Source organism: Mytilus galloprovincialis, chromosome 13 (genome assembly GCF_965363235.1).
Source record: "Mytilus galloprovincialis chromosome 13, xbMytGall1.hap1.1, whole genome shotgun sequence".
In the NCBI taxonomy this organism is placed as follows: domain Eukaryota; kingdom Metazoa; phylum Mollusca; class Bivalvia; order Mytilida; family Mytilidae; genus Mytilus; species Mytilus galloprovincialis.
Window position 1 is genome coordinate 40,086,492 of NC_134850.1, and position 27,990 is coordinate 40,114,481.

General features: G+C 30.9%; 1 protein-coding gene across 3 annotated transcripts; it reads right to left on the minus strand.

Annotated features, from left to right (window-relative positions):
* Positions 1–623: 623 nt before the first annotated feature.
* LOC143057025 (E3 ubiquitin-protein ligase MIB2-like) lies at positions 624–27,892 on the minus strand. 3 transcript variants are annotated; one of them, XM_076230251.1, is made up of 18 exons: positions 27,811–27,892; positions 24,710–24,945; positions 24,002–24,173; positions 23,226–23,341; positions 22,548–22,742; positions 20,765–20,904; positions 20,425–20,535; positions 19,570–19,674; positions 18,464–18,626; positions 17,955–18,091; positions 17,194–17,342; positions 15,445–15,601; positions 12,505–12,659; positions 11,974–12,100; positions 10,465–10,674; positions 9,562–9,737; positions 7,764–7,954; positions 624–7,200 (listed from the first exon to the last, which is right to left on the minus strand). In XM_076230251.1, the coding sequence occupies exons 2-18, from the start codon at positions 24,933–24,935 to the stop codon at positions 6,962–6,964; spliced, it is 2,769 nt and encodes a 922-aa protein (XP_076086366.1). In that variant the 5' UTR covers positions 24,936–24,945; positions 27,811–27,892; the 3' UTR covers positions 624–6,961. The 3 variants fall into 3 exon arrangements, with proteins under 3 accessions (XP_076086366.1, XP_076086367.1, XP_076086368.1); XM_076230252.1 differs by having other exon boundaries at positions 27,807–27,875; XM_076230253.1 differs by lacking the exon at positions 27,811–27,892 and adding an exon at positions 27,383–27,526.
* Between the last annotated feature and the right edge of the window lie 98 nt (positions 27,893–27,990).

Sequence of the window (27,990 nt, forward strand, 5' to 3'; positions counted from 1 at the left end):
GTCAAGGTCAAATAGACTGAAATATACATTGTAAAATATTTCCATACACCTATAAATGAAAATGGTGTCAAGGTCAAATGACACCTGCCAGTTGGGCATGTACTTCTGACAAATATTCCATACTACAAGTATAGTAGACCTATAGCTTATAGTATCAGATATATAGACAGTAGCTTGATCACAAAAACTTTACCGGTACCTTGTTCACTGATCCATGAAATGAGATCCAGGTCAGATTAAAACTGTTGGACAGGCATAAGAACCTAGCATGGTATGCACATATTAAATATAGATATCCTATTACTCATAGTCATAATAAGAGAGATATTAACATTACAAAAAATCTTTTTTTTTCAAGTAGTCACTGAACCATGAAAACGAGGTCAAGGACAATGGACATATAGCAGACAGAAACGTCATAACATAAGGCATCTTTATACAAAGTATGAAGAATCCAGGTCTTCCACTTTCTAAAATTTAAAGCTTTTAAGAAGTTAGTTAAATTTAATTTTGCATTCAGTGTAATCTGGGGTTAAAATAGTAAAGACTTGAGAAAAGTGAAACAGAAACATTTGTTGGACAAATCGATGTAAGTCGAGATCGATAATAAGAAACAAAACAACTTTGCAACAGATATTTTAATCAAATTCTATTTACATAATGTTTCTGGCAACAGCCTGATAAATAGATACAAATCATTTATTTAAAACAATTCAAATACACATTCCCGTCAATCCTTATCCTACAACAAGACATTTTACCTGCTTTCTTTTTTTCTTTCCAAGTAGTCAATTCTTTTCAAATTGTTACAAAAACTGTTGGAAAAAGTGGCTGTTGAAAGCAAAAATTAGCAATTGCTCAGTCTACGCTTTGATGATTTTAAGTAAGATTCAATCCAATAGGGCAGTTCCATATGACAAGTGGTTTCAACACATAACAATCTCTAAACAGCTAAAGTGACAATCAGAACAGGCCTACCTTCTCCATAAAAAGACTTAAGATGAGTCATCACCCCTGAATTCCATACAAAACATGGGTCTCCATAACATTTATATAGTCCTGAATAAAATCACACATGACCTGAACTAGTTCAAGTGATACCTGACAGCGGCTTACTAAGTTATAATCCTGGTTTCTTTTGATAACTATTTTACCCCTTAACCTAATGAATTTAATTACATCATTAATGTTAAACAATTACCATTCCTTGAGTACAAAGCACATAAACCCACAAAATTTCATCAGGAACTAAATTCAAATTTTACAAATAATTCTTCAAAAGGTATGACCTTACGAATTAAAAATCCAAGGAATGATGGCTTTTTCTTTTAACAATTAAAATTAACATGCATGAGTAACTAATGGTATTGTAATTCCTGTGAAGCGTTGAGTTTTCAATCCAAATAAAAAGAGAGGATTTTGTTAGCAAAATAAAATGTCAGAAAAAAGAAGAAAAAATGGATATGCCAGTAGTGAAAAATACTGTGGGAATAACAGCAAAATCTCCCTGTAAATCAGAAATCAGGTTCAACAACCTTATTATATTATTTGCGGCTTCATCATTATTAATGGGATGCCAATTTTCAAGGATTTCATCATCATTGGTTAACCACTAATTAAGATGTACAACTAAGAAGAAATGTTCTATAAGCTTGTATGCAAACTCTGGAAAATCCACGAAATGAAATATCCTCAAAGATATGATTTTTCATCAATCCACAAAAATTGGTATCCACATAAATAAATGAATCCACAGCATTAAATAAACTTGAAATAAAATTCTGTTATGGTTCCATTAATCATCAGACAAGACTTATTCAAGGAATTAAATTCTAAAATCCAGTGTAGAATCCAAAACCTTAGAAGTTTTTAGATTTTATACAATGTAAGAAAACGACTTCACACTTAAAAATTCTGACGGTCTCTTAAATCCAGTACGCTATTTCAATCTTCAAGTCTCTCACACCAAATAATCTTAAACAAAACTCATTTCTTTTCAATACACCTTACATATCATCTCTTAGATGTGAATATATAAAATACAAAATTCCCATGATAAAATATAATAACTACAATGGAAATTAAGATATGCAGCACTAAAATATATCATGAACCATATATACAAAATTAATTAGGACAAGGTCTACCATAACACATATTCATTTGATGATTGTAAGTGTAAGGGAACTGCAAAGTAAATTTGTAATACTTGTATCTTATATTATTAAATAAACAAATTACATAAGCTATGCAAAAAAAACCAAACATATTGATTTATTATGAGCGAGGAAGGGGGGTGGGGAGAAAAAAACTACAAGGCTTTTATAAAAAAGACAATATATGAGGAACTTGCCAAATGGGGTAAGTATCAAATATGAGAAAATGTTTTCAATTATTTTCAAAAAAAAACATTTTCATGTCAAAACTTTCATAAATAAATAAAGTATAATATTCTACACTGATTAAGACTGTTATTCCGAACTGAACCACTCAAATAACTTTGAGTTCACAAAATCTGTATGTAAAACTATTCTAAACAAGTTTTAAAATGATCACCTTTTTTTGGTGTCTTCTTCAGACAACTATAAATCATTCTTAACAGTGCAAATTAGTTTTCTTGTAAAAAAAAAAGCAAAGAAAACAACAAAGATCAACAAACAGCACAAAAATACAGATGTCTATGATAGCATGTCAAACATACAGGACTTTAGAAGACACATTGTTAAAGTTTTATAATGGAGCCTATGGTGAATCTACATAATTCCAAAAGTAAAAAGCTACAAGTTTTGTGGCAGTGGCAAGACTAAATAATAAATAATAAGCACAATTTCAACACAAAACATGAAATCACAAAACATCTAAATACCCTATAAGAAAACACTTTTAATGCAAAATGAAATTTCATATTAGTTATATAATAACATGTTTCTGAGGTAAAAGGCGTCATTGTAATATTTTTTTAATCTTTTTAAAACCTTGAAAACCTCATCCAATTACACTCAAAACTCATACAAGTGTATATTTTTTTCGTCCATATGGTCAGGTCAATTTAAACTACCTTGAGCTCCATACATTAATATAATAAACAAACAAAGTTAAGGTAAAACAGCTTGCTTCAAGTGACTTTACCTGAAATACACTGAGTTCAATCTTAGTGATTCTAGTTTATAAATTATTCCAATTTTAAGAAACATCCTTCATTTAATAATTTCAAAATGCAACTGACAATTTGCAAGATTTTTTCACACTTGTATGGTTTAGGTATTAACCACATCTCTATCACAATATTTATTAGCCTCCTATTATCAAGCAAAATGCCCAAGATGAGTTAGCTAGTGAACATGATGAAATTGTAAGCCATGTAAAACTGTAATACAAGTATATCTGATTATTCAATAAAATACACAATAAAAACTGTAATTACTTTATGTACAATGTGTTAACCTTGGCAGTAACAAACATTTGTTAGTGTTTTTCTTCCTTTTTTGGAACTAAAGCGTTATAAACCCATAAAATAACATATTTGGTGACAAAAATTGCTATCACAGAAAGGCTTATGTAATTATGACATACTGGCACATTAAGAATTATACAAACCAAAATAAATTACTTAGGGATAAACTATCAATCATATTCCAGTCTTCAAGGACCACTCTTCGTGTAGATACTGTGGATTCATTTATTTTTTGTGGGTACCAATTTTCGTGGATTGAGGAATGCCCATATTTTCAGGATATTTGAGTTCATGGTTTTGCCAAAGTCTGCATACAAACCTATAGAAAATTTGCAATTCTTTGAACATTTAAATTTGTGGCACACATGTTACCGCGAAATCCACGAAAATTGATATCAAACGAATATAAATGAATCCCCAGTAATGTAATATTTTTAAAAATTAACATTTTTTATTCCAGTATAAAAATTCAAATTAGTTTCAACTCATTTCATAAGTATAGCTCTCAACAAGGGTTGATATTGACTATCTGAATATTAGAGGGATTTTTACATACTTTGGAAAATAAATGATAAATACAGTAGTATGGGTTTACACAAAGAAATAAAAATCTTCTTTTACAAACACTAGGTGTACCTAATCAAACAAAATCTGGAAAATAAAGTGCTATGCTTCTCTCACAGTGATAAAAAATGCCTTGGAAACTTAAGGAATAGTTTTTAATTAAAATCACATTTACCATTTTAACGACATTTTTAAAGTAAGGGAGAGAAAAATAAATGTAAAGAGCTCCACATGTGTAAAACTTTTACACTGCTTTTACAGAGGTATCTAAGGTTTGTTCACAAAATTATAAGACATATAATATTTCAAAATATTGAAATGCAATTTGTATGCATTAAATGATAATTTGACTTTTCAAATCTTAAGTAGTTTGTATTTACAAAGAGAAAAGTTTCAGTCTATAATCCATAATTTTAAGAATAAAAAATTGCTGACAACCAAGACTCAGAAGATAAATTTTGAGAGCTCATTGTCAATTAAATTAACTAACTAACAAAAAAAATAAAAAAAACAAAAAATAAGAAAAAAAATATGAAAAAAAAAGAAAAAAAAAAACCAAAGAAAAAAACAAAAGAAAAAAAAAAAAAAAAAAAAATTAACTAACTTTGCAAAAGCGTAAGCTTTAGTGAAACTGTAGCTTGAATACCTTTGTGACTTATACCCTTTTATGCAATATTCGAGAAAGCACAATATATAAACTACATTTGGCAAAGTATATAAAATTCTATTGTTTTTAATGTAAAACCCTCAACCACTGAAATGAAACACATCATTCAATAAAGATATACAATTGTTAAGTGCACAACAATTCTTACAGCTGATTGCATTGAGTGTGTAGGTAAAGGTAATATCTTTGGTTAGCTTGCTTGCTAGCTGAACTGTGAAATCATTATTAAGTAAGGTATACTACCCTCCTTTCAAAGTTACCTAGTGCTAAAGACAGATAGATTGGTTATCTGTCGGACTAGTCTACTATTAAAGAAGGGTAGTTTACCTTACAGAATAATGACTTCATGGTTAAGCTAGCAAGAAAGCTAACCAAAGATATTACCTTTACCTGCACACTCAATACAATCCGCTGTAAATCATTTATTTTTTTACTCCCACTATGTGTTCCTCATCAAACTAAATCTGTGCCAATAGCATTTCTTTATAATTGATACTGACAACTCTATACCAATAGGATATACTTATATCTACTTTTATGCATAATACATAAGTAAGCTAAGCATTCTCTACATAGTAGAGTTAACTAAAATATAATACATCTTTTAACTTTGTAATGATTGTACATACAGATGTATAAATGAATTGTGCTTTTACAATAGGAAATCATTCATCATTTCATGTGTTAACCAATTCGCCGTTTCAGAATCTAATGCATTCTGGGTAATATTTACAAAAGTGTACACCAAAACAATTGAAATTCAATCAATGTCGTGACATCATTTTCATTTTGGGGCACGAACAATAAAATTACCCATAATCCTTTAGATTCTGAAACAGCCAATTCCTATTCAACAGTTAAGGTTTAATTTTACCAAAACCTATAAAAAAGTATCAAAATCAATGCTGTTTAGCTCATAATAAGATTCCAATAGAATTGACGATCAGCCTTAGAAAACTCATGAATAATTTTTTTGTGCTAAATGTAAACACTGGCCTTTAAAAAATGGCATATTTTTTTTTCAATTTAAATGCACATAAAACAGTAAGAATAAAGAAAATGATGATTTCTGAAAACTGTCAGACAGTTTCAATACCTGCCACCAAAATGTAAATGACCGAAAGAAAATTGTCTGAATTACAAAGTTGGGGCAAGGTTTGATAATTTCTGTCTGACACCTTACTTTATAGAATTTTTTTTATGACATGTGCATATACAGGTGATAAACATATACTACCAAATTTACGATAAATAAAGTGTTTTAAACAATATTTCATACACTAGGTCAGTTTATTCAATTGTATTGTGGAGGTTCCTTGTGTACCATTTAGATTTTTTTCTTCTTAAAATCCATAAATGAGTTGTGTTAATTAATAAAACAACTAATACTACATGAATGAAATTATCTTCAATATTACAATACTAAAACATTTCAAATTAAAGCACACGTAGAGTGAAATAAAATGAGTGTGAACTGAATGCACATAATTCATGAGGTGATATATAACTTATGAATGAAAGACTACTTGACCAATGAAAATCCATTATAATGTTACAAAACTATTTGCATAAATCTCAATATCAATACTGCACAAAGAATGAATTGGACTGTATTGAGTTTTTTGATATTTTTTAACTGTAAAATAGAATTAGAATTAAATAGAAACACTGAAATAAGAAAATTTAACTAATGTGATGTCATGCTTGCTTAATTTGACTTAATAAATCTGTATGAAATCTATCTTATTCTTTGAGCCTATTAAATTTGTACTTTGACTGTTTCCAAACAACAATCTAGCATTTCACTGGTTTATCCATTTCCTAACAAGCTAACAATGACATCCACATTTTCCAACCATCAAATTTTGCAATGGTTATAACAAAACGGTAGCAAAAATTTAACTTTCCTATAGTCAATTTACCTAAGCCATACTTAAGCAAGTTACTCCCAATTTTTCTCAAAATCAAACATTAACAGATACCATCTCTTTAGGTATTGCATTTGAAACATTGACATTCTTTTGTGATTTTTTTTTTTTAAGTTATAAAATAACTATGGCAGAGAATTGTTTATATAAAGGAAAGAAGAGAAATGCCCATGATGTGTAGCAGATAACAACCAATGAAATATTTTGAAAATATGCTACCTTTAAAGAAGCAAATGCTTTCTTTAGTTTTTTATTTTATAGAAATTGAAAAATAAATACTAGAGTATTTGTATATAAAACTTAATACAGTCCAAGAAATTCGCTCTCTGAAAGACTTCAGCCAAATAATCATGCATATAATGGAATCTTTTTAGTAATAGGTTTACGACACATATGACATGTTCGTAATGAATCCCCACAGATATTACACACAGTGTGTCCACATAAAAATGCCATGTTGCGTTTCCGTTCCATACAAATAGAACAAAGAAAGTTCTCCTCCATTTCTTGGAGTTTCTTCTGCAGTAAGTTTGACTCCATGACTCCAGCAGCAGGGTGTTCTCTAGTCGCTGTTACTTCTGAACCATCTAAAAATAGATATGACGAAATTTTTAAAAAATCTTGAAAACTAAATAGATTAGATGAATTTTTCTGTTGAAAAGTATTATATAAATTGATACAGATGAATAAGGAAGGGTAGTTTCCTGTTGCAATAAATGAAATTTGATCAACATTTTTTTACAGTATACTACTATTGGGTTTATTTACATATGTGTGTAGAAAAATTAATGACCCTTCTGCAATTTATCAGTAGAGAATTTGACGATAGTACATGATGTGCTAATATTGAGTTGGCAGCTCATCTTTTTTTTTGCACACGATGATGGGAGTTTTTAACAACCTTTACTGGCTATACAGGCCTCGCACCATCTTTAAAAATATCTTTGCACACAGTTATTCATATCCCAATGCACATTCCATTCTGATCTAGTTTTGCTACATCAGTAATTTAAAATGTTTGTGTATAACAAGTGTTTGCAAGTCACACATTAGCTTCAATTGTTTATGGTTAGCTTTTGTAAAACATAACTTCAGACATACAACATGCTACATGGTTAGAATTCACATAAATATCTATTCTAAAACATACCTGGACAAGTTTTACTATCTATATTTTCTTTACATGATATACATTTTCTCATCTTCTGACAGCAGTCAAAACAGGTTATAACATGTCCACATGGTGAAAATTTGATACATGCCATGTTTTCTGAACACACCATACATTCTTGTACTAGAGATTCTTTCTCTGATGATGTTTGTGGGTCTGATTTACTGGCCCTGAAAAAAATACCTCAAATATACGAAAAATACTGGTGCATTTGTATACTGCCCTCGAAATCAATAACTCAATTGTAAAAAAAAAGTATCAATTGTTGAATTTGATCATCTCAAGTGTGAAATGAAATACTGTGCATTCATTTATTTTCGTGGGTATCAATTTTCGTGGATAGAGAAAAAAAGACGTTTCGTGGTATACGTAAATTCGTGGATTGCTGATTACAACACCAAAAAATTAGATACGTAATTCGTGGATTTCCTTTTGATTTAGGAGATCAAATAACCTCCTTGGTTTGATCAATAATAAAACAAAACAAAAAAGAAGGAATTCATTGAATTGTCAAAATCCTCGCTTGGTCATTCTAGGTTAAAGTGCTCATTGATAACTTCGATTACAATAATGGACAGAGACAACTAATTAATTGTTTGTTTTACAATTTATAAATTCTTGTCTGAATTCTTTAAGGCATTCAAAACTTTATGATTGAAAGCTCATTTCCCTAATCACGATATAATAAACAGTGATATAAGTATAAGGTGTGAAAAAAAAAGGTTCCTGTCATAAACAATATTACCTACGGGCAATATCTCCGTACTTAATCCTATTGATTTTTAATCACTGGTAAACCAAACTATGACACAGTAATTAACAACTTGCAGTTTTAATCAATTTTAAAAAGTATATTATCACTGATATTCGATAAATTTATTATAGATTTAATCAAATACTTGTATCATCTTTCAATAAAAAACACGTGTTATGTTACAATGTTTATCGCTAGTCAACACTATACTAGAACTGCCTAACATAACCGGAAATAAACATCCGACTCTCTACACATTTCTCGGGATTATTCTTCGTTGAATTCTTAAATTTGTGGTTCGCTGTGACCCACGAAACCCACGAAAATTGGTATACCACGAATAAAAATGAATCCACAGTACTAGAACTTGAAGGTAAAATATATAAGAAGTTGTATGACAGTTTTGATGGTAATTATAAGCAAGAAGACCTGATTATTTTTGCTGTCAAATTTTCTCTATCTATAGGTGTTTTCAAAATAAAAGACAAAACTTTTATTTTACCCTCAATGTTCTATTTTCACCTATATTCCTTGGCATGCAGAATCACCAGACAAAATTTTCAAACTTAATACTCCATTCATGATTGTGTCCATGTTTAGGTTCAAAATTGGTCTAGCAGTTTCATAGAAGATTTTGTAAAAGTTAACAGAGAACTGATATAATAGCTCACTTGACCCTTCTATATCTTTATGTAATGTAAAAGTCATGAACAACTTTTTACAAAAAAATTATGAAATATCTATTATGAATATATTATCATCACTTACATTTATTCGACTTAAAAATCCCTTTCTTATAATTATGAAAGTTTGGATTAATTTGGCCTAGAAGTTTCAGAGAAGATTTTTGTAAAAGTTTACAGAGGGAATCAAACACAAAGTGATGAGAAAGCTAACTTAGCCTTTCAGGCAAGGTCAGCTAAAAAAATATCTCCCATTTGGACCCCTTGCTGTTTGAAAACAAGTATGAACTGCAACATATTTTGATATTATTCTGAAATTTGTGTGTCCCTGTATACTTACTGTGCTGTAGTAAACTGTTTGATCATTTCTTCTACCTTAGGATCACCACAAACTTCTAGTGGGGTTTTACCCTGGTTGTTTTTATGCGTAAGACTGGCACCTTGTTGGGCAAGATAACAAGCAATAGCAGCACCCATCTGATCTTCATCGTCTGCCATCCCAAGCTGATTACATATCTGTTGAAACAAAACAGTACATATCTATAGAAACAAGACAAAATAGTACATATCTATAGAAACAAGACAAAATAAGACAAAAATAGTGGTCTTCATTACAGTCTTATACATGTTGTCACAATGTAAACATAACTTGTATAATATGGGAGCAACTATACATGTTGACTTTAGTTTTTGTATCATTAAGTTGCTGTTACAGACATTTCCCTTACTTATACCCTGAATCAAGTTCTGATTCATAGACTTTTTTCATACAAATTTGCTGTTTGTCTTGCATCTGAGAGCGACACAAAAAAACCAAAAAGATGAAGTGGATAAATCCAACAAGTTTTCATAGTTTGTTCTTTGATGAGCTAATTTATCACTGTCCCAGGTAAGGGGAGGTTTGAGCTCCCACAAATATGTTTAACCTGGCAAAATTTTGTATGTACCTGTCCCAAATCAGGGAACTGTAAATCAGTTGTTGTTATTTAAAGCTAAAATCATTTTTTCTATTGGTATGTAATAAATCAGGTCTTACTTTTCCCATTTAAATTGTTTTTTTCTCATTTGTCACTTCAGTGCCTTTTATACTTGCTATATATGCAGTAAGGGTTTTGCTTATTGTTGAATGCTGAACTGTTATTACTACAACCATACCACATCATCTGATTCTTATACAAAATCTAAGTAAACCCTAGGGGCAATCAAACAAAGATTTGTATCATCTTTATATTGAACAACTTACAGCTTCTAACATTGGTGTTGGCTCTCTCTCCTGAGGTACAGACTGTCTCATGAGAGCTACATGTAAACATGTGTCTCCATCCTCATCTTTGACATTTATATCAGCACCTCTGGTTACAAGTAGTTCAATGATAGAAGTATGACCTTGGGATACAGCCAGTAGTAGGGGTGTTTGTTGTCTGTTGTTTCTGATCTCAATATCAGCTTGGCCCTTGAAAATAAACAACAATAAATTCATTTGTTCAAATTGTATGTCAGTATATCTATGTGAATTTGAATTCTCTGTTTGTATATGTCTAACTAAATTCTGTAGTGTGTAACTTTCTTTAAATCTTAATCTTAAGCCATTATGTACATCTAAATTTGTCGCTGTGTTTTTTTTCCCACTCTATTTACAAATGTCAACCTAAAAATAATGCCATGATGTCCATTTATGTTCAATGCTTGTATGTCCATTGAAATTCTATGGTAGTATGGTTATTCATGAATTATATAATTGAGAATGGAAATGGGGAATGTGCCAAAGAGACAACAACCCGACCATAGAGCAGACAACAGCAGAAGGTCACCAACAGGTCTTCAATGCAACAAGAAATTCATTTGCCATTTTCTACAGTAGAATTTGTTTTCCATGATCTATGTTTGTATGGCTTTTCATGTTCTATGGAAGGTTATTACCTATGCTTGTATGTTTTTTCCTGTTTTATTGTAGTACTGTGAATTCATTTATTTTTGTGGGTACCAATTTTCGTGGATTGAAGAAATATTGTATTTTCATAAATTTTTACCAAAGTCTTCATACTAGACTAACAAGAATTTGTACTTCGTTGAACATTTAAATTTGTGGTTCACCTCAAACCATGAAATCCACAAAAATAAATAAATCCACAGTATGTTTTTTTCATGTTCTATGGTAGTATGTCTATACATGTTGTATGGTACTATGTCTATACATGTTGTATGGTACTATGTCTATGCATGTTGTATGGTACGATGTCTATGCATGTTTTATGGTACTATGTCTATGCATGTTGTATGGTACTATGTCTATACATGTTGTATGGTACTATGTCTATGCATGTTGTATGGTACTATGTCTATGCATGTTGTATGGTACTATGTCTATGCATGTTGTATGGTACTATGTCTATGCATGTTGTATGGTACTATGTCTATGCATGTTGTATGGTACTATGTCTATGCATGTTGTATGGTACTATGTCTATGCATGTTGTATGGTACTATGTCTATGCATGTTGTATGGTACTATGTCTATGCATGTTGTATGGTACTATGTCTATACATGTTCTATGGTACTATGTCTATACATGTTGTATGGTACTATGTCTATACATGTTGTATGGTTATGTTCTATGGTAGTCTGTAAATGGTCTATGCCATTAAGGTAGTATATTTATCAATGGCCTAAGGTAGTATGTCTGTTTGTAATATATGTTAAGCCCTGGTCTATGCTTGAATGTTTATTCATGTTTTATGTTAGCATGCTTACTTGAGTCAGCAGTACATTAGTGACATCCTTATGTCCATTAAGACCAGCTAAATGTACAGCTGAGAATCCATCATCTTTTTTTATGTCTACAATCTGTCTACACTTCAATAATATCTTCTCTGTAGCACTGCATAAATATATTAACAATGTTATATTCACCTTTTTTGTTTGATCTTACAGTAAAAGAAAGGGAAAATATTTTATCATTTTTTTACTTTCAATTTAAAATAATCATTGTACCTATTGATATATTCATAACAAAAGTGTAAACTTGCTGTGGAGAAAATATACAATGTACTCTTTTTATTCTACTTTTAGAACCCTTAGTAAAAATGTGGTATAAAATAAGATCTATTTCAACTTGTAACTTTTATATGACTCAACTTAAATAAAACTCTAGGAAATAAAAGCAACAGTTGAAGTGAGACAGAGGTATACATGTCTCTCTTAGAAGATAAATTATATATGCTATAAATTTCCTCTGTATGTGCAAAACAAAACATTAGAACTATAATATATAATATAACTTACAAGCTGTTTCCTTTAAGGGCAGCATGGTGAAGCACATTGAATCCTCTTTTATTCCGTAGTGTAAAGTCTATTCCATTATAGCAGACTAGCATATCAATAATCTGTCTGTTCTCTTTACCAATAGCATCATGGAGACATGTATCTCCATAGGAGTCCTGCAATTTTTATTTTTTTTTAATCTATTTTGATTAAAGTTTGTATGATATCAATCATTGTCAATAGATATATTTACACTTGTATGCAAATTTCACACAGTTTCCTGTAAACTTTGACATCACAATTCAAAACATTTGACCTCAAACTCAAAAAGTGATTGTTTCTTGATGTCAGAAGGTTATTCAGAGTGGATATAAGGTCATTTGGAGACAAAATTCAGCTGAATACCAAAAGTGTAAATTTATTTATTCAAAGACACATTACAATCTATGAAAAAGTAACAGTTCAAATATAAAGCAATACAAGGGATCCTTAAAACAGAGTATTCCTTCATAACCCATCATAATTCTACTGTCTTCTTGTGGACAAAAATATCATCTTTATCTTAACTCTTGAAGAAACACATTTCTGTGATTTTCTCACTGTTATAATCCTCAGTAATTTAGTCTGTAAACGGTTGACAAGGATCAGTAATTAGTTAAAACTTAGATTTTGACATTAAATACCGCATCCTCCTCTCATTGGGAATAAATAAGCCATTTTGAAAAAAAACCAGGTGCTCCGCAGGGCGCAGCTTTATACGACCGCAGAGGTCGAACCCTGAACAGTTGGGGCAAGTATGGACAAAACATTCAAGCGTGATACAGCTCTGAATTTGGATTGTGATCAAATTTTTGACATTACATGGTTTTTTTTTACACAAAACAAATGTCAAGATTTTACAAATCAATTAAAGATTTCTTCTTCAAACTTTTTAAATCTAAAATTAAATAGTTGACACAGCATAGGTTTCTGACACAGAATGAATGTATGAATGTGGTCTAATGAACTTAAAAGTTTTTTTTTGCCTTTGAGCAATTCACTATGCTGTTGAATATTAATCCTCTCAAAAAAATGTTTGAAGAAATTTTCTTTTTATTTATGAAAACTGAAATGAGAAAAATTTAACCCCCCCCCTTTTTTTTCTTCACATCCCCGTTTCCCTTTTTCCAAAACTGATATCAATTCAAATTTCTAATGGAGTTTGCAACAATAACTACTCTTTTAAATACATCATAAAATATTAAAATGTAAAATAAAGTGCTTGTTATCACTGAATGGTAAAGATTGGTTGGTAGTAAAAGTGAATATACATTGTTTATTGTATAAAACAATAAAAAAAACTTCATCAGCAACATTTTATATTGGCAAATTTCCAATGAAGTTATTTACATAAAGTTATTGGCAAATAAAAATAGAAAATGACATCATAGTCATGTCTGGCAAATGTCCAACATACATTATCTAAAAACATTTTAGATAAGATAAGGAAAAAAAGCTTTATCAGCAACATTTTATATTGGCAAATTTCCAATGAAGTTATTTACATAAAGTTGTTGGCAAATAAAAATAGAAAATGACATCATAGTCATGTCTGGCAAATTTCCAACATATATTATCAACTACTATTCTATACAAAGAAAGATAACTCCAATTGAAAATTAATTGCTATTGCACAATATTGTGCAATTAGATATTTCTTGCTATTGTGCAATACTGTGCAATTGAAAATTTCTTGCTATTGCACAATACTTGATATGGAATCCTGATTTGGACCAACTTGAAAACTGGGCCCATAATCAAAAATCAAGGTACATGTTTAGATAAAGCATATCAAATAAGCCCAAGAATTTAATTTTTGTTAAAATCAAACTTAGTTTAATTTTGGACCCTTTGGACCTTAATGTAGACCAATTTGAAAACTGGACCAAAAATTAAGAATCTACATACACAGTTAGATTTGGCATATCAAAGAACCCATTTATTCAATTTTTGATGAAATCAAACAAAGTTTAATTTTGGACCCCCATTTGGACCAACTTGAAAACTAGGCCAATAATTAAAAATCTAAGTACATTTTTAAATTCAGCATATCAAAGAACCCCAAGGATTCAATTTTTGTTAAAATCAAACTAAGTTTAATTTTGGACCCTTTGGACCTTAATGTAGACCAATTTGAAAACGGGACCAAAAATCAAGAATCTACATACATAGTTAGATTCGGCATATCAAAGAACCCCAATTATTCAATTTTTTATGAAATCACACAAAGTTCAATTTTGGACCCTTTGGGCCCCTTATTCCTAAACTGTTGGGACCAAAACTCCCAAAATCAAACCCAACCTTCCTTTTATGGTCATAAACCTTGTGTTTAAATTTCATAGATTTCTATTTACTTATACTAAAGTTATGGTGCAAAAACCAAAAATAATGCTTATTTGGGCCCCTTTTTGGCCCCTAATTCATAAACTGTTGTGACCTCAACTCCAAAAATCAATCCCAACCTTCCTTTTGTGGTCATAAACCTTGTGTTTAAATTTCATTGATTTCTATTTACTTATACTAAAGTTATTGTGCGAAAAACCAAGAATAATGCTTATTTGGGCCCTTTTTGGCCCCTAATTCCTAAAATGTTGGGACCAAAACTCCCAAAATCAATCCCAACCTTCCTCTGTGGTCATAAACCTTGTGTTAAAATTTCATTGATTTCTATTCACTTTTACTAAAGTTAGAGTGCGAAAACTAAAAGTATTCGGACGACGATGACGACGACGACGACGCCAACGTGATAGCAATATACGACCAAAAAATTAAAATTTTTGCGGTCGTATAATAAAAAGCATCACTTATTTTTTTTACACAACTGACTAATCGTTATGTCCATCAATCAACTTAATTTGAACTAATAATAAGATTATAGAAATCATCTGATAACACAACACTTATAGTACATGCCAAACTTACCTGTATATTTACATTACACTTATATCGCAGTAATATTTTGGCACACTCTAAATGCTGTTTGTTCACAGCAACATGCAACGAACTGCACCCTCCATTATTTAGGGAATTGATCTGAGCTCCTTTCCTCAATAACATTTCCATAATTTCAGCTTGGTAACTGTAAAAATAAATTGTCTCAATAAATTCTTCAACTCGTGGTCAATATGTCACTGAAGACTTATTTTTTAAAAGTTTGTAAGGGTTCTGCTGAACCCAGTGTCTCTCTACTTTTGCAGTTAATCGCAGGCTCAACAAAAACGAGGAAAAAAAATAATAAAATATTCCCCTCGAAACTATCTTTAGATTGTACGAAGCTTCTGTCCAAAAATGTTAAAAATCCAAATAGTTTATGAATCTAATGGTCAGAGTACACAGTTATTGTCTTTTGATTTTTTTTGTCCACCAATATAGTTCTTAGTGTGGACAGTGTGTTACTTGCCAATTTTTTGAATATCCCGTCCAAATTTATTTCTTCATGTTTTATGCCTCATATAGCAAGTAGGGGAGTGAAATGACATAGTAAAAAAATGTGGGTCAAAATTTTATAATTAAAGTAGTGATTTGGTACAGCTGAAAAAGGTTAAAAATTAGCACTTGGAAGCTGTCAAAAGATTCCAAGACCCCCTTAATATAAAGTTGTCCATATTTTGAGTTAGAGCTAATGAAATTTCTATAATTTTGATATAGTAGTACAACACATTGTAAAAATATTATTGAGAAAGCGCATGTGGGATTTTTTTAATTTTCATTTAGTGTCTGAAAGAAATGCACTACGAAATAACAGTGTTCTCGGACCTAATAAATGTTTTAAAAACTTTAACTCCAGACTGTATGTAATGTTAACTAGAAGAAAAACTAAGTCCATTTACAAGTAAAATATGGAAAATCACATTCCAAATTTTAACAAATTTTCTTTTAGATACTATGTTTTGATCATAAACAAGGTTCTGTCCAAGTAGGTACAAAAAGTCCAGGATAGTTTAAGAAAGTTATTTAATTTTTAAAAACTTTAGCCACCGAGTGTATGTTATGTGTCCTGGCAGAAAAACTAAGTCCATTTATAAGTAAAACACGGAAAAAAATGATGATTTTTTTTTTTTAATAAATTTACATCTGGATACTATCTTTTGATTATAAGCAAGCTTCTGTCTGAGTTTGGTAGAAATCCAGGATAGTTTAAGAAAGTTATTAAAATTTCAAAAACCACAGAGTGAATATTTGTGGCCGCCGCCGACTACTACGACAGAATGTAGGATCGTTATGTCTTGCTTATTCAACAAAAGTCAAAGGCTCGACAAAAAGTCTTTAGTAAACATAATAGTCTTATGGCATCTGATTCTCAATAAACTTCTCAAAATTATTGTAATGGGCTGCTGGTACATATACACCAATTTTCACTTTGTATCCCATTGATGAAAAACTTTCTCTAGTAATTTTTTAACACAGCAACAAAAAAAATTTTTTGCGGACATATAAAAATCACACATCAGAACAGATAAACTGGCTTGTTCTAAAATTTATCCTTATTTCTGTATTTATGAAAAACAATCACATCAAGATGCATTTGTTATGTTTGATACTTAAATTTCAAAAACTGTTTGTAAAGTTTTTATAATAGTGCAATCTGCTAGGGGACGAAAATCTGCATGAATGAGTTGATAACCATTAATAGGTCAATGGAAAATACAAATGTTCATATCAAATAGTTACCCAAAAGCTGAGTAATGAAGAGCTGTGTCTCCATCGTCATCTTGAAGTTCAAGGTTAGCCCCAGCATCCAACAATATCTGTACAATATCTTTATGTCCTTGATGACAGGCCACCTGTAAGGCTGTTTTTCCTGCACTCTTTAGGTCTACCTGTAAATTGTAGTTTCATAACATTTGGTGGAGGCAAATTTAAGTTAGACAACATTATATATAAATTTTGTGATTTTTCCATTTATAAAGGGGCACAACTCTAGAACAGTAAGAGTGAGGCTAACAAAATTCAAACTTGATCTGTATTTTGTGGTAATAAGCATTGTGTATAAGTTTAATAACATTTGATAGAGGCAAACTTAAGTTAGAGAACAGAAACCAATTTTAGAACGTACGGACAGATGGACAAGTGTAAAACTTCATGCCCCCTTTGCTACGTCAGGGGCACATACATTTAACTCAGTATTGTATATCTTTTTGTATTTTGACTAACCTTGAATTTGCATTCTATTTTTGTTCTTAAACTTACAAACCATGTCAAAAGATTAGCTTTGAAGAAAATTGTAAGTCTCATTTTTTGCCATTCATCTGAAAATTTCTCAAGTCAGACTGCATAACCAAATATACACTTATTAATGATACTCTATATTTCAAAGGCTACTAGAATTAATACTAGTACAAGTGTTAAAGTTTAAATAAGGATTTACATATGATAGCTTTCAGAAGTTAGTGGACTACATAAAATACTACAATTAGATCATGACGACTTACTTTATCTGGGTGTTTTGTGACAATATCTTTGACAATATCTGTATGTCCTTGAGCTGATTCTCTGACAAGTCTATCAGGACCAGTCTCTATTGAAAGTGATGGCTCCTTCAAATGGTCAAGAAGTGTTTGCATTGAGGCTGCAATAAATTTAAGACATGTATATTTCAGGTAATACAGTACAAATTTTTTAGCCAACTTTTAACTATTATAATAAACATCCATGAAATCTTACATTTATTTCTTTAAAATTTGATTGTTGACTTTTTTGTTGTATATAAATTTAAATAAGATTATAATTAGGTTATTTTGTTTCTCCCTTCTAAAAGGCATCTTTTTTGATAGATTCAGAAACATACATAATTAGAAAATTCTATTAATAAAATTAATCAGAAATGGCAAAAATATAAGTTTTAAAAACATTTTTGATGAGTTAACTTTTTGTTTACATTACACAATAGACTATTCTACAAGTTTGTACACTGCTTTTTAAGATGAAAACCACTACTAACTACTATGTTCTCTATCAGGAAATCGATCAGTGTTATTAACATCTGGCTCTTGTGAAGGTACAGTACAGCAGATAGGGTTTAATGTATATGTGTTCCCATTGACAGTTACTCTCAGATCACCATCAGGGTAAATTGATATAACTCTTCCCTGTTTTCCTAAAATCTGCAAAAATACAAATTTCATGTCATTAAGAAATTACTTTCATATACAAAATGTTTTCCTGTTATGTTGTTACAGCACTTTACCACAGAAAAACTGGTTGCACACAACACAATTTATACACTGACCACATCTATAGTTTATGTTTTGCTATTGTAAACCTACTAAATTATTTGGGTACCACGATCTCCCTAGGATTACAAAACAAATTAATATCCAAATGACAAATTGATTTGTCCCCAAAACATGAGTTTGCATGGTGTTATACTGCTTAAACTTGTATATTATAAGGTCTGAGACGTTTTAGTCGTAAATACTCAATAAAAATACAAGTTGTCTTCAAGAAATTGATTGGTATGCAATTTTTTTTAAAGATGTCTACCTTTTGAATAATTGCGTCCGTCATATTGTTTTCAACAAGTAATTTGCATAGAACTTACAAGACATGCTTATAGATTTCCTGGAGTTAAATTGCACTTTTATTGAGTAAATAGACTAATATACTAAAATTATATACTTTGATATTAATTTAAGTAGTATAACACCATGTGTTGGGGACAAATCAATTTGTCCTTTGAATATTAATTAGTTCTTTGGAAATCTTGGTACCGAAACTATTTAATTAAAATTTAGTATGAGGTCACAGGTTCTGTCCAAAGATTTTCTAAAAGATTCATTGAAATCTAGTTACTGGTTAAGGTAAAGTTGTTCATAAAAAGTTAACCAACAGCCCATACACAATCACTTTACATCCCTTATTGCATCATACATGGATGGTTCCAGGTTTGCTTTTTATATTTAATAGTGTTTTCTACTTTCCCTTGAACATTTTGGTTTTAATATTTAAACAGTAATGACATTACAGGTACATAGTATATTAAGAAAGTCCTTGATTTTGGAGAGGATGAGTATCATTACTTATTACAAGGTAAATATTTAGACTTACTGCTCTCATACTCTCTGACCATTCACCATGTCCTTTCTGTTTTTCTTTGACTAGATGTATATTATGTGACACTTTCACCTGATCATTGACTCTGAATGCATGTACCTTAAGAACAAAAATAATACATAATTGTAAGACAGACCTATGAAATGTTCCAAGTGCAAGTAAAACTTAATATAAATACTGATATTTCATAAATCATTACCTCCATCTATTGTTTTGATCCCTTATAACCAACATCAATGAAAGATTAGTAATTAATGCTGATGCAAAATATCATTAGAAAACATAGCCAAGGCTCCTTGTTGAAGGCCGTACATTGTTCTATAATGGTTTACTTTTATGAATTGTTATTTGGATGGAGAGTTGTCTCATTGGCACTCACACCACATCTTCCTATATCTATTTAACTTTAAAAAATCAATTGAAAACTATTATTTTATTTTCTCACATCAAATTATCCATATTTCAACTTCTGTTTGCCATTATTTTTAATTCCAATGCTTTTTTAATCAGGCAAATCGAGGGAAAATTATTAAACTGAAGCAAGCTATTTCAACTCAATTGTTAGATATTGTGCAGACCATACCTAAAGGATAATGTTTCTGATTATAAAATGCAAGTGATGGTATTTTCTTCATATCTAACCTTGACATTATTTTTCTGGTAAGATTTTATATAGGCTGGCTTCAATCTACGGTTTTTTACAGAAGAAAATGCCTGTAATGTTTCAAGTCAGGAATATGACAGTTGTTATCAATTCATTGGATGTGTTTGAGCTTTTGATTTTGTCATTTAATTAGGGACTTTTTTGGAGTTCAGTATTTTTGTGATTTTCCTTTTTTGTCCACTTACCTTAGTTAATGCCCCTGCATGAAATGTCCATCTGTTAGAACATCCTTCATATTGAACTCTTACATCTCCCCTGTCAGTTATTCTATGGACGACGCCCACTTTTCCAATATACTAAGAAAGAAATTACAAAGAATAGTTTGATCATTGTATATTTATATTTTGAAATCCAACTAAAACAGTTAAAATTTGTAACAGGTTTTATTCACAACATAATGAGAAGTAAACAAGAATATGTCTGCAATGTGTTGTTCTAAACAGGTGTTTTTACAATTGATTCACAAAGAAATCAATTTGAAATGTATGTTACTTTTCCTGAATATTATTGTATTTATTAACATACATCAGCCATTCTGGGATTCCATCCACCATGACCTTCTTGCATGGCCTTGAGAATTTCTGGGTCAAGGTCAACTTGAACTTTCTCACCAACTTTAAATGGACAAGCAACTCCTGACTGAGTGACAGAATCTGAAAACTCTCCTGCAAAATTGTATAGGAATAAAATAATTCAGTTTTTCTATAAATTCAGTAAAAGTTAATAACTGCCTGCAATTGGTACATGACTGACTATGAACTGTACAAACACTGGATGTATATACCTCAACTTATCTTGACTGATTTATGAAAATACTTTATGCATCAAAAGTTTTGAACCTATTAATTTGACATCAATTATAATTTTTTTTACCACAGGTTTTAAGCAGCCATTTACCAAACCAGATTCAAAATAATTATCTCCTTGTCACTTTAATAGAATATTCAAAATCAGCAGCAGCTTAAGACCTAGACATAGCAGTGCTCCAGCTAGAATTCAAAAGGGGCAGGGTGCCAGTGGAGGGCAGGGCAATTTTTTATGATAGGAGAAGGCACTGCTCATTTCTTTTGTCTATGTCCCTGTGTGTATCACGAGTTCACATATTTTTTTACTGTATATATTGTCAATAAAGATGTATAAGTTGTTGTTATGATTATTTATTCTATAAAATTTGCATAAGAAAAGTCATTCATACTACATGTTCATATAACATGGCAATACACATTCATACTATTAACCAAAAGAGGCAAAATAAACTTACTATTCTCCCCACCCCCTCTCCTTCCAAAAAGAAAGAACATAAACTAAACATTTCATAGTTTACCATACATGTACATGACAGAGTAGTTGTATTTCAAAATTTTCATCTAGAGCTTGGCCCTCAAAACTTTTTTTATTGTTTGTGTTTAGGAATATATTATTGAGTGTAGCTTCATCATGTTGATTTGTGATGAGAGTTTAACTACACACTTCCATTTTTGTAAGTTGATAGCTAGACACCATTCAAACAATTAATTTATACATATTTCTTAATTGAGAATGTATAAAACATGGATTGCCAAAAGTATGATTATCAAAAATAAATTGCAATATATTTTTTTTTGTATGTACAAAGACAGTTAGTATCCTTAAGGTAACATTTTTATATAATTTTGTATTCAATTGGATATTTTTTCCTATTTTTAGTGCTAGATAATATTTTAGGAGCACAATTTTGTAATAAGCTTTTTCAGGGGAAGTAACTCCAAAATTAATTTCCAACATGTTTACGTCTGCTTGTCGCTCACAAGTTGAGATGGACGATGTTTCTGTGAAGGCAAAGTTGATTACTTCAATTCAATTCTAAATTCATGAAAGTCTTCATTTATACACTCTTCCATTGTGACTTGGAGATCGAAAAGAAAATGCCGACACATTCATCATATTTATGACAAAAAGGTACATTGTCTTAATTAAATTACCTAGTAATTAACACCTTTGAAGTCTTATCCACAATAATTGATTGTAATGACATGATTAACCTGTTACCTGGGGGCAATCACCAGGTGTCATATATGTAATTTAACTTCTGATAAGAAATCGATGAAACAAAAGGCAATTTTACCAAAACGGCAGAAGGGTTTTTCAGAAAACGGCGTCAGGGCAGAAGGGCGCGGCTTAGGGCACTCAGGGCGCGGCGCCCTTCTATTTTGGGCTAACGAGACCACTGCATAGGATTTAGACTTTTTAAAACTTGAACCATTGAACTAAATGGCTGGGAAGTACTTGCAATGTCTACTTTCAATTTAAATGTATAAATATAATTTACCTAGCACTGGCAGGTGTTCTTTATAATAATAAATGCCTTGACCAGCTGTGACATATTTTAAGTCTACTTTTCCTTTATGTCCTACTCTGTATACATTGGTTGATCCTGTCTGCCATGCCACATTTGACACACTCCGCTCCGATTCAGAATCCCATCCTCTTATCTCAGTTATCTTTCCTATTTTTCCTTCTCCACCTATAAACAATATTAAAAGTTTAATAGCTACAAAACTTGCTAAATGATAATTGGAAATTTTACAATTAATTTTGATTACTTTATAGTTTATTTAAATGCAAAAATAAATTATTTTCAGAATCTAGATATTGTCATAAAGATCCTGTACGCATTACATTTTTAGTGTGTATTTAGTAATAATCAGATATTGCGGATTAATTCAAAAGTTTCTAATATGAAACAGTAATACTAATCTGTTTGTATTGTAAATCACTTAAACACTTTATGAAAAATTAATAAATTTATGGAACATGTTTATGAATACAAAATTTAGAATACAGCAAAGTATTCTAAATCTGGATTTTTGTATTTCATAAACATGTTCCATAAATTTATCAACTTTTCATAAAGTCTTTATTTAATTAACAATACAAACAGATCAGTGCTGCTGCGCTAAAATAAAAATGCATTTAGCTCCACATAGAATAATAGGATCAGACTTACCGTCTTGATTTCCCCAGTCCCAATCTGGTCCCCGTACAACTCTTGCTCCATTAATTAATCCCTGGGCTCTCACTTTTGTACTATTCAATGTATCTTTTCTTTTTGGCATTTTCACTCTAAAATCATATGAACACAAGTACAAATAAGGTATGAATGTATGTTGTATGAAAATTTACAGCAAACAGTGGACTGAAAAATAGTCTTAGTTTTCGTTTCTTTGAAATGCTTTAATTAACCAGGAAGTGATAAGGATCAATGCTGAAATTCTGACTACTTGAACCTGTATTGTCCGTAATTATATATATCATTAGAGGGTTAAAACTGGGTATAAATTATAAATAATGTAGTTTGCATGTTATGTACATATAAACAAACTCATATGTAGTTTTTAACACTGCAGTTTCAGTAAGTTTTTAGCATCAGGTACTCCGAGGTTGTAAAAATCCCAATACAAATTATTGTCTATGAAATCAACCTTACAATCTATATTAGATTTTTGAAAAAGTGTTGAAACATTACAGTAATTAGCCAAAATTTGTCACACTGAGTGTGAGTTCAAACCCTTCTCGTGCAGGTGCACTTGACTTCTATCTTAATTGACTAGCATGGTCAGTTTTCCTATTGAAAGTCAGTGGTTTTTTTTTCGGCTATCTCCAAAAAATAGCCCAAAAGCGGTGCTTAAAAGTGGCGTTAAAACACAGAACATAAAAAAAATCTTTTTTTTTTACCAATTACATACCCTCCTACAAAGAACATATCATAACTTAATTACTTACCCTTTGGAGGAAAATGTTTCAAGACGTAGAAAGGCATGACCAAGATCATGCTTGTCATTCATATAACAATCTGTACACAGGTCATAGTCTAAACACTTAGTACACTTCCATCTCATACCAGATATACCCTGGGTCTTACAGATATCACATATAATGTTTGGATGTTTTACACCTACAATTCACAGAAAAAAATCAACATCAAAATAATTATGATAATCAAGAGTTTAAAGTTTTAAAAAAAAAACACATAAAATTAAATTACATGAATAAATGTAAGAGTTCACACATTCCAGCAACCACAGGCATTTTTATAACTTGTAATACTTGTAATCAACATATCAGACCAGAGTTCAAAGGTAGTGACATTTTGTACAAGTAAAAGCACATCTTTAACACTCACTCTTAATTGGAAAAGCGGTTTTTAATTGTTCTGCATGTATGTGCTGTAACATTTTATTAATCTTTGATCTTTGAATATGTTTTAAATTAACAATCTTCGACTAGGAATATAGCATGAATAAGTGAAATGATTGTGTCTACATAGTGTTAAACGCATTTAGAGTTCTGACTATTTTTTTTTTAAATTTTGATCTTGGTATATTTTAATACATCAATTTAATCTCGCAAATTGAGGGACCTCTGAGCAGACAACTTCAAAATTATAATTATAAATCACTTCCAAGACATCTTATCACCAAAAATTCTTACCAACTGGTGCATTATCCAGCACACGAAGGTCATATTTTCCTTGGTAACCCACTCTGTAGTTTGTACGTGATCCAGAATCCCATTGCACAACGACTGTTTTATCAGGTGAGGTTGAACTTCCTGGCTTCCCTATCTCAACCACAGTCCCTATGTGACCTTCACCATCGTCCTGGTTCCCCCATTTCCAATCTGGTCCACGAGTCACACGCAAACCAACTTCTAGCATAGTTACTTATCTAAAATCAAAATACATTATTAAATGATGATTTAACAAAAATAAATTTACTGATTTGTATCGAGCTTGCAACTTGGTGCTACTTCTTGTCTACTCTTTGAACCCTATATTTTTAAATGGAACCACACATATACTTTTATTTGGCCTTACTGTTACATACTCGTTAAGCATGATACATTGTAAGTGCCCATACCAAGTTTCCTAGGATATTTTTGAATATATCTCCCAATTGATATGATATTCCCAGGACTTGTATTTGCTATCATGGTATCCTTGATAGAGGGTTGCTGCTCACAAGGAAGCTATTAAACCAAGAGTTTCAAAATGTGAAGTTGAAATCATCCCTTCATAAATTTTATAGATGCCATCACAAGTTGGTTGACCATTATGGAGACGTACAAATGTAGTTTAATTTTGTACCCTTTGGGCCCCTTATTCCTAAACTGTTGGGACCAAAACTCCCAAAATCAATCCCAACCTTCCTTTTATGGTCATGAACACTGTGTTTAAATTTTATAGATTTCTATTTACTTATAAATACTTAAGTTATGGTGGGAAAAACAAGAAAAATGCTTATTTGGGCCCCTTTTTGGCCCCTAATTCCTAAACTGTTGAGATTTCAACTCTCAAAATCAATCCCAACCTTCCTTTTGTGTTTATGAACCTTGTGTCAAAATTTCATTGATTTCTATTAACTTATACTAAAGTTATTGAGCAAAAACCAAGAATAATGCTTATTTAGACCCTTTTTGGCCCCTAATTCCTAAAATGTTGGGACCAAAACTCCCAAAATCAATCCCAACCTTCCTTTTGTGGTCATAAACCCTGTGTTAAAATTTCATAGATTTCTATTCACTTTTACTAAAGTTAGAGTGTGAAAACTAAAAGTATTCGGACGACGACGACGATGCAGACGACGACGCCAACGTGATACCAATATACGACCAAAAAATTTTCAATTTTTGCGGTCGTATAAAAACAGAGAATTTTGCAATATTGATGCAAATTATTTGGTATTTTAATTGAGGACACTTGCAGGTAAATAATTCAACCTCTGTGAATCAATATTCATGTGACCTTAAATTTTACCCCTTAGCTAGAATTTCATTCTGCATAACTTAGCCATCTTTAGTTTTGAAAGGGAAAAAATGCCATCATTGAAAGTGATACGAGGGTCAACCATTTCATTGACTGATTCAATCCACAAAAAAACAATTTCTTTAGGTAAAAACCATGATTAACATATAAATCGGTGAACACGAATTTGACAGCTAATTCTCCTTTAAGGGAGTCCATATGGGTTCAGTAAACACAGGATTTTTTATGCCATACACCAACAGGAAATCCTGAATGATACACCATTCAGTGTGTAAAGAAAGTGGAAACAGTTTCTGGGATCTTTAGCAAACTAAAGGGGCACTAGCTACGAGATATATAAAAAATCTAAAGTTTGATATTTTTTTGTTCAATCAATAATGAAAGTGAAATAGTGAAATAACAATTCGCTTTTTGCAGCCAAAAAGGTTCAATTTTGTCAAATTACGTTAAGAAACATTGATAATTAGTTATTTACTTGCAAGTGAATGAGTCGACCTCTTTAAACCCGTATTCAAGTGAACTTCAATTTAACCCCTAGCTAGAGATAGACAACGCATGCATTGTACGTGTACTGGTTATTTAAAGAAAAAGAATGACAACAATGAAAGTGAAACTACGGTAAATCATTTGATTACTAATCGATGCACATAAAATCATTCTTATACGGTTAAAAACAATGAGAAACATCTATTTTTAATCTATAAAATAAAATCAAACAGACCTATAAAGCTCCAATTGCACATGTTGGTTTAATCTATTCATATCTTTATGTTTACATCGCTTATATGGTCATCTGAGGTCAAATAGATAGTTAATTGGATGGCGTCTGGACTAAAATACACACGAAACGAACCTATATATTATCTACCCCATGCTCTGTAAACTGTTTATTTTAGACGTTTGATAGTTAGGATTAATCATGATTAATGTTTTACATTGTTATAAATCAAATATGAGAATTTGAATCAAATCGGTGTTCATGAATTTGACAGCTAGTGCCCCTTTAACATGTACATCATTGCAACATGTACTATAATGTCTTTCAATAGTAATCAATTATTTCAGATTTTGAGATATACCTTTGCCTTCTACTCTAGTTCTGCATTTTAAATTTTGTCTGCCAGTTGGCAGTATTTTTTTTTCTAAATTACTTCAATATAAATTTCCCATATTTTACCCATTAATTCAATCTACTATAGAAGCAGTATCATGAACTTATCAGTGCTTATTGATTATCAAATTAAAGTGGTGTTTAACAGGTCTCTTAAATTACAAAATGTACATGGATATATTTGGCAACAAATTATTTTTAGCTTGGAGATATTTTTTAAAGACTATACCTCAAAGTATTTCCAACAAATTTCTGTATCATTCAACATAATTTCAAATACATGTATATTTACACATCCTTCAATTCATGAACCATTTAGAAAAGGGACACTTATGTTAGTTCATAAGGGTCACAGTCACAATCATGTTATATGGATTTCATTGAAAATGGACACTGTAAAAATGCAGACTTTCATGATGTCAATTTACAGAGAAATAGATTAAACTGGCGCTAATGATTGGTTGTTGTCATAAAACGTTGTAATGAATTTAAGTTGTGGTTTCCGCATTCCTTACACCAAGTCTGGCCATGTTCGTGTCGACCTTAACATTTACAATACAAATTTGGGACCAAAGGTACCGAGAGGGCTTGACACTTTTACAACGTGACAGATATATCAATCTTAACTGCGCTTTTCAGACTCCCAAAATTACCAACTTGTTGATTTAATACATCGTGATGCTGAAAATTCTGAATATGTTGCTGGCGGAAGTGCTTCCTTCGAAAATCCGCAGTGAATAAATGTTGACAAATAAAAATTGAAAAAAATAAAATAAAGAAATATTTCTTTAGAAAATTCTCATCTAGTCACATGGCAATAAAATATTAAGAAACAAG